This window comes from Triticum urartu, chromosome 4 (assembly GCF_003073215.2).
Source record: "Triticum urartu cultivar G1812 chromosome 4, Tu2.1, whole genome shotgun sequence".
In the NCBI taxonomy this organism is placed as follows: Eukaryota; Viridiplantae; Streptophyta; class Magnoliopsida; order Poales; family Poaceae; genus Triticum; species Triticum urartu.
In genome coordinates, this window is record NC_053025.1 from 74,447,745 (window position 1) to 74,455,923 (window position 8,179).

Genomic DNA, 8,179 nt, shown 5'->3' on the forward strand with positions numbered 1-8,179 from the left:
TGCTAACGCTGGTGAAGTCCGATAGGTGGTCGCCTTGCTGATCTCCGATCCGTTGATCGCCGCTGCCGAAGCAAATGGAAGAGTGGAAAGAGAGTGAGAGCGATGAGGGGAGATGAGGATAATTATTGTCGGCGCTTCAGGAAACAACACGAATTCTCGAGCGTGGCTCCTCGCGTGCAACCACCGCCACCCACGTGCATCCCAAAGGGTTCATTCTGAAAAAACTACCGATTTGAACGTTCCTAACTGGCCTAGCTGGGAGCTGCTTTAAGTTCCAAGCGATGCAGGTCCAACAATGGACGCAAACAACCAAATAGCTCATTTTCTTCCCGCGTGGACCTGGTTCGCCTCTATACACGCTACTCAGGGAACAAAACTATACTGCCCATATCATCCGCACGTCTAGGATCAACGCGGGATCCGATGCTACAAGTTTCCCTCTGCCATCGTAGTCCTTGGATAAAATGTACACATGAAAATAACAAAAGCATTTATTGTTACAAAAACAAATTCAGAACTGGTCACTGCAGAGTGCAGTGACAGCTAACTGAAATAGGAGTAACAAAATATAGTTGCTCGTTTGACCTGGTTGGCTAACAGTTCTGGATGGCAAATGGAAACCAGCAAAAACCCATTCAACGTGCGTTCTCATTCAGACCGTAACCTCAGCGTATTGGTTTGCTTTTATATGCAGCATAAAACAGAGTCTGAATGCTGCAACCCATGGTAGGGGCACATCTAGTTCAGCAGAACATAAACCAGAGGGCCGCCGTAAAAAGATAAGCTACACCCTCCTGACGTTTAAGCAGTTCATTCATTTGAACTGCTTAAACGTCATATATTTCGTAACATGGGGACTAGATGTAAATCCCAGTGCTGAGACTAATTCCGAACTAATATAGGTATACATTTATAGTGCGAGTTTGATGACGGAGGTAGATATAGACCAAAAAGGTAAGTACCAAGGTAAACAATGGGAGAACCACCTCCTGTATAGTTTCCAAAAGTTAATTAGAATCTTCGAAGCATTACTCAACAACACATGATCTGCTAAGTGCTAATAGCCTACAGAACCAAAGAAGCAGTTTAGTCGCATTTGATGTTTCTGTAGATTCTCCTGACAAACAGAGTTGACCCCAGATAGCCAATAGCACCTAAAATAAAAACAGTGTCAGACGTCAAATAACGGTCAAAAGAGACCAAATACTGATTTGAAATAGAATAACCACATGTAAGTTTCAAGGCTCACCACAAAGTATGCCTAGCCCCAGACAGAACATCAACGTGTAGCCGAAGTAGAAGCTTGTCTGGAAAAAGCCTGACATCTTTGTCTTCACATGATAATAGTATATTGCGTATAGATATACATACAAGGCGGTTGATGCAGCCGAGAAGAACGACGTCCATTGCCAATGATAGTTCTCAGCATTCAACAAGAAATAAGTGCCCACAATAGTGACACATACTGTTACGATTAGGAGGATGACAAAGACTAGCAACATGAAGCCATAAACATAGTACACCTGCCAAGGGCAAAAGAAGCTGTCAATTATCCATCAATTTAAACGAAATGAAACTCAAATAGAAGTACATAGACATATTTACTTCACAGCAAAGTTTGCCAACATGCTGCTTTTTTTACCTTGTAGTTCCAGAATGAAGTGAACACGAAGTACATCTCGATGAAAATGCTGCCGAAGGGAAGAAGCCCACCCATCAATGAGATAACAGAAGGTGTTAGGTACCACTTCTTCTCAGGAATAGGACGTGGGATTGTCTTCACACGGCATGGGTTATTGGGAGCACCACTCCAGTTTCTACCAACTACTGTTCCCAATAGCACCAGTGGGAAAGAGATAAAAGCCCAGAGGACAAATATGACAACCATTGTGCCAAATGGTATAGCCGCTAATGAATGGTAGAAGATAGCAATGGTGTTCAACACTAGCCCGATTGAAAAGCACAAGAATGGAAAAAGGGACGCGGTAAGGACCATAGACTTTATCCAGTTTTTGCCTGCCGAATAAAGGAATCCACAAGTAAGATAAAGAACACAGGAACTGACAATTCTCAAACTCAGGAATCTACTTGGGATAGCAGAATAACATAGGGAAATTCTACCAAGGAAATAAGAACAAAACATGTGGAGGACCATACCGCCATTCCTTGAGTAGAGGCCGCCACTAACATATCCAGAAATGAAAGATGTAAGCGCGTAGCACACGATAAAGGTTGTGATAATAGCTCCTCGTCTGACAAATAGAGTACAATGTATCAGTAACAAGGGGAGGGACACTAATGGAAATTTATACTAGCTGAAAAATCATTTTTATATAACAAAATGAAAGATGTCAGGTCATCAGAACACAGTAAGGTTGTGCTGTTTGCTCCTTCTCTGGCAAATGGAGTATAATATTTCAGTTACATGAAAAAGCTAATGGAAACTGATACTAGCTAAACACTATTACAAAATCCAAGATCAGTTTTATATTCAGTTACTTCACATGATTAAAGAAGTAAACTTTGTATCTTTACTGATTTTCATGTTCTCTAGACTGAATTATAAATGTGCCTTTTTCTAACTTCAGAATTTCAGATATCTGAACACCATGCTATGGTATAGAGTTGTGCATTCCCAGTAATAAGACCACTGCACCAGAAGTCCACAGAGCTACTTTAACAAATGTTATTGCTGGATAATGCAAACCCAGCAATTTTATCGAGGTATCCTACCTTGGCAAGAAATGAATATTACAGATCTAAGATTTGTGTTAGGGAAGTGATCAGCACACAACCCACATGGAGGAAAGGCAGGAAGAATAACTAAAAAAACTTCATTTTCTTGCTTAATCCAACTGTGTGCATAGGCTGCTTTATAGAGCGGGATCCTAACAACCAAATCTAAACAAATCTTCTCTCTAGGGAAATCAACCGGGGGCTCTTTGATTCAAAAGATTTTTGGAGAACTGTGAGATGGCATGAAATCACAATTCTCTATTCATGCACTTTACAAATCGGAGAGCCAAATCTCCTATTCCTATTAAAAAACACAACTTACTTATCTTATTCTTAACTGGCTATCAGCCCTAGCTTGCTGCTGCCTTGCCACTGGTAAATGTTCATACCAAAGATAATGGCATGTTTAACTTCTATACCATATATCCAGATATCCCTAGTCTCCACCTTCGGTGTGAATGCAGCAGATAAGACACTATATATGTTCATTCATCTATAATATGTAATCTTCAGCACCTTTGGAAATGTGTATGAACTGATTTACAGATAACACATCCAGGGATCCAAAACTACTTCCAACTATGTACCTTCTAATTCTGCAAAAGCACTGCAGAAAAAAGAAGACGTGAAAGCTGGTTTTGAGCTTACCCAACATAAAGCATACCAACAATGGCAAGTACAATAACAAGCAGGATAAGAGCTGCCATCTGAGTGCCAATGCCAACAACAGCAGACAGAAACATTAGGTTGCGTGGAGGTCGAAATACATCTCCATGAACAAGCTTCCATCCAGATTCCTCACTAACATCCCTTTCCTGAAAAGAAATCATAGCTTAACACGCTGATCAAGTGAAATCAATGAGAATCATGGCAACTGATTCGTTCTGTATATTCAAATATTTATGCTAGCCACAATCAAATGCCAGTGAGGTAATCAACCAGATTGATGTTTAACAGCAGCAGAACGCATCAATGCGGCTTATAGCCATAGATCATACTTATAGGCTTGTGGCTTCGGCAGGCTAAAAAATTCACTGACTCTGTGCCACTACTTTAACTAATTATGTATTCCTAGATATTTAGCCCCTTGCATGGAAATGATGGATAGGTTCATCTTCTCAATACTCTTGTAATGCTATACTTCTGTGACTTCTACAATATGATAATGATATAATAAGACCCATGGCCAAACTATCACAAGAGGTCACAAGAATGAAAAGAGACAGGTTATGTTACCGGAGTCCAGCAGGAGTACATGATTTAACAGAAGTGCCAAGATTCGGTACTTACAAGTGACTCAAGATCATCATCTTCACGAGCATATTTTGCATAATCATTTCTCAGGGTCCTCATCAATATCATTGATACTAAACCAGTTAAGAAAATGACCATCATGAAAGAATTGAAGATGGAGAACCAATGAATCTGAAATGAAAAGTTGGAACTCACTTTAGTGTTCTTGCGATTTCTTTGGACAGAAAGCATAGTCTACCTCTTTGTTAGAATCAACATGACAGTGCTGAAAATGACACCACCAAAATCCTTCCTAAAAAATTCAAGACTGGCCACCAATGTGAACAAGAATTACCTGGTGCTCGAAGAATGGGTAGTCCAAGTAAACTTCAAAACGCCGTGCAAATGCCACATTTGTTTGCACCCACTTAACTGAATATGTCATGTCCAATTTTCTTCCAGCTTCAAGAAGCTTAGGTGACTCTTGAGTGAGATTGACATGAATTACCTACAGGAAAATTTAATTAACCAGTATATATCGGTTTTCGCTAATTTTTAAGATCACAAATAAGTGCAACACGTACCCTGTTACCGTTGTATTTAACAACAATATTCTTGTGTGTGTAAAGATAGTGCTTGTTTTCATTGTTTTTGTCAGTCTCCCCAACAAAACCTGCTCAGATGAAAACTCACTTGATTATCAAAATGATATAAAGGCTAGAAAACATTAAAGGAGGATGGGCCATTTCAGTTTAGAATTACTTACCCCACAACGGCAGATCATCTAGGTGGTTTCACACGGCAGGCAAAGGAAGAATTACGTACAAAGAATGTCAGAACCAAAAGTCACATTCAAAACAAGAAAAATATGTGCAGCAACACAGAACAATTAACCAAATATGGATCTTCATACCTATGAAAAGCTCAAACCAGTATGAGCTTTCAATGGCATCAGTAAATTGCTGAACCTTTTTAGCATCAAGTTCAATTGTGCAAACGGGGCCCTTGTCCACATTTTCTGAAACAAAAGAGATTAATCATCACTTAGTACAAAAGAACATGCATTTAAGCAATTCACAATCAAAAGTTCTAAAAAAACAAGGATGTGCAAGCAAGATCAACATACTCAAAAACTGTATATCAATCTGACTATCAATCAGCTCATTTCCACCCAGAACCTCTCCAAGTCCACCCCATTTATGTGCAGGGTTTTCAGCTGGTAGACAAAATGGAAGGCTGTAATAGTTGTATGTTTCCTGAGGATTGTTGTACGGGCCAACCTTGTTTACCCAGAGCTTAACTGGTTCTGAAATTTTGTACTGCACACAGACATATAAGAAGCTGCAATACTTTAGTAATGGCAAAACATGTCCTCAGTATGATTGCATATCAGCAGATAGAAGAAGAAAAAAAGATGCTTTCGCCACTGGTCACCATGATGCAAACAGACCCAAAACAAGACATAGAAAAAACAGAGAAACTTTAAAAAATTAAGGTCCATGGCTGACTTGTTCATTGTGAAGAGCACTTCACCATTCAAGAACATTTGAGAAATTTTAAATTCCATGGCTGACTTGGTTGATTGTGAAGAGCACTTCACCGTTCAGAAACATTTGGGATTGTTGACCAGTTAAAGTATCGACCAGAATGAAAATAAAAGAAGCATCTTTCTCATGGCAATTTTTATGGCAGTATACGTCAACTTAAATATATTACTCAGAAATTTGAAGTCAGCAAAAAAATTCCCTTCTTAGGGTCGAATAAATTATCCATAGGTTTAACTCTTGCATTACCATGTGTTCCTACATATTTTGATATTTGAGCGACATTACGGAGTAAACAAAACCTTAGCTGGAAAACAAATAAGAGCCAAACATTACACCAAGACCTCTGTTTGATTGCGGAGTGGATTCCAAATAGTGTCTCGGTATATTACTTGATAACTTTAATCTTGGAATAGTAACAGCAAACTTGCTCCACAACCACTCTCAAAAAAAAAATATACTACATTACTAAGCTATCACATGATTCAGTGTACGTTGTGCAGCACAACAGAATACAACCAAAGAGAACCTTGGGATATTGTTATTCGGTTTCCATGATATGCTACAGACTAATGCACCTATGACCATCACATCTGATGAAATGATTCTAAAGGAATTGTACTGAAATTTATCCAAAAACTAATATAGAAGAAGAAAAAATTGCTTTCGACACACTGGTCACCATGATGGCAAACAGACCCAAAACAAGACAAAGAAAAAACAGAGAAACTTTAAAATTTAAGGTCCATGGCTGACTTGTTCATTGTGAAGAGCACTTCACCATTCAAAAACATTTGAGAAAATATAAATTCCATGGCTGACTTGTTGATTGTGAAGAGCACTTCACCGTTCAAAAACATTTGGGATTGTAGACCAGTTAAAGTATCGACCAGAATGAAAATAAAAGAAGCATCTTTCTCATGGCAATTTTTATGGCAGTACACATCAACTTAAATGTATTACTCAGAAATTTGAAGTCACCCAAAAAAATTCCCTTCTTAGGGTCAAATAAATTATCCATGGGCTTAACTCTTGCAATTAATTACCATGTATTCCAACATTGTTTGTCACTAATCAGCACATGCCTACATATTTTGATATTTGAGCGACATTACAGAGTAAACAAGACCTTAGCTGGAAAATAAATAAGAGATAAACATTACACCATGACCTCTGTTTGGTTGCAGAGTGGATTCCAAATGTTGTATCGGTATATTACTTGATAACTTTAATCTTGGAATAGTAACAGCAAACTTGCTCCACAACCACCCTCAAAAAAAAAATACTACATTACTCAGCTATCACATGATTCAGTGTGCGCTGTGCAGCACAACAGAATACAACCAAAGAGAGCCTTGGGATATTGTTATTCAGTTTCCATGATATGCAACAGACTAATGCACCTATGACCATCACATCTGATGAAATGGTTCTAAAGGAATTGTACTGAAATTTATCCAAAAACTAATAAGGCATAACATTCATTTAAATGGACAACACAATGCCAGGTAGAGCCCTATCCAAGGGCACAAAAAGTTTCTCTAACTACTTAAGTTTGTCTTAAATGTTTGTCCATAACAACATTCAGGTGAGGTATCTCATCCTAACCATTGCATGCGCTGAAAATTCGGACAATAACACAGTTACAGCCATTTCCCTGCCCCAGAGTTGTTTCGAAAGTACATACCACCAAGGCTCCAAAATCACTTTTGTCCTAATGCGGCTCTCTAATGTTCTCTTGTAGCAAACAAGGTCAATTAGCCTCTCAAAGCACGCCATGAAGACCATCCTCTCGCAAGTAGGTAACAACCAATATCCCAAGCGCGAAACCCATCACATCACAGAGCGACAGATCACGCCGCGACCTCGAACCAAGCATGCAACACCCAGGCAACATTAACCCGTAACAACGCACGGCTTCGTCCAGATCCGGCACGGCGCCTCGAGGGATCCCGACGACATACGCATAGGAGGCTCGGATCTAGGGTATGGGAGTACCGAGGGACTATGGTAGTGGAACCGCGGTGCGCACCTTGTGGTCGGACTCGGAGGCGGACGCCAGGGGCGGCCGCGCGACGGCGAGGAGCGCGGCGAGGAGGAGGCCGCGGAGGAGGAGCATCTCGTCGGCGTCGGCGGCGGCCGCGAGATCTGGGGTGGAGGGTGGGCGCTGGTTAGGGGGTTTGCGTCGCCCTCCCGAGCCTGCCTGCGCGGTTGGTCTCGTCTCAGTCTTGCCCGAGCACGAGCTGCCTCCCCATAGGAACGAGAATTTGGGGCTACGGTTTTGCGGGAGGTACCTGGGGAATGCAGTATTTGTTGTTTTCTCTCACCTTCGATGAAATCTGCTTTTCCAAAACACATTTAAACCCATTACGGGTCGCGCAAGAGGGATCTCTTGTGCTAGCCACGTCGGCACAGATAGGACAAAAGAAAACTCGAGCTAGCGAACGGGTTGGGCAGGACCGTCTCGTTTTGATTGAAGAAAATAATCTTTGTATGTCGTGGCAAGATAACCAGGAGGATTTGCTTTCCTCAGGAAGGAAAACCTCACATCTTCCCTTCCATCGCCGCTCCCTCCCCTTCTCCGCCCCCCCCCCCCACGCGCGCGCTGCCCCTCCCCTCATCTCTGCGCCATGGTGAAGCAACGCGGCGACTCTCCCCGAGCTGCA

At 41.1% G+C, this 8,179-nt stretch overlaps 1 protein-coding gene across 1 annotated transcript; it reads right to left on the minus strand.

Annotated features, from left to right (window-relative positions):
* Positions 1 to 858: 858 nt before the first annotated feature.
* LOC125550756 (transmembrane 9 superfamily member 1-like) lies at positions 859 to 7,834 on the minus strand. Its single transcript, XM_048713837.1, has 12 exons — positions 7,546 to 7,834; positions 5,096 to 5,288; positions 4,883 to 4,987; positions 4,736 to 4,753; positions 4,554 to 4,642; positions 4,325 to 4,477; positions 4,027 to 4,161; positions 3,385 to 3,551; positions 2,158 to 2,252; positions 1,643 to 2,016; positions 1,250 to 1,523; positions 859 to 1,154 (listed from the first exon to the last, which is right to left on the minus strand). Exons 1-12 carry the CDS (start codon positions 7,630 to 7,632, stop codon positions 1,087 to 1,089), a joined length of 1,758 nt encoding a protein of 585 aa, XP_048569794.1. The 5' UTR covers positions 7,633 to 7,834; the 3' UTR covers positions 859 to 1,086.
* Between the last annotated feature and the right edge of the window lie 345 nt (positions 7,835 to 8,179).

What these genes read in the sequence shown, in the direction of transcription:
- LOC125550756 (XM_048713837.1), bottom strand. Translation starts at nt 7,632, where the DNA reads ATGCTCCTCCTCCGCGGCCTCCTCCTCGCCGCGCTCCTCGCCGTCGCG. An exon ending in CTTCATTCTGGAACTACAAG is followed by an intron (nt 1,524 to 1,642) that starts GTAAAAAAAGCA and finishes TGCCCTTGGCAG; the next exon opens with GTGTACTATGTTTATGGCTT. An exon ending in GGGGCTAGGCATACTTTGTG is followed by an intron (nt 1,155 to 1,249) that starts GTGAGCCTTGAA and finishes TTTTTATTTTAG; the next exon opens with GTGCTATTGGCTATCTGGGG.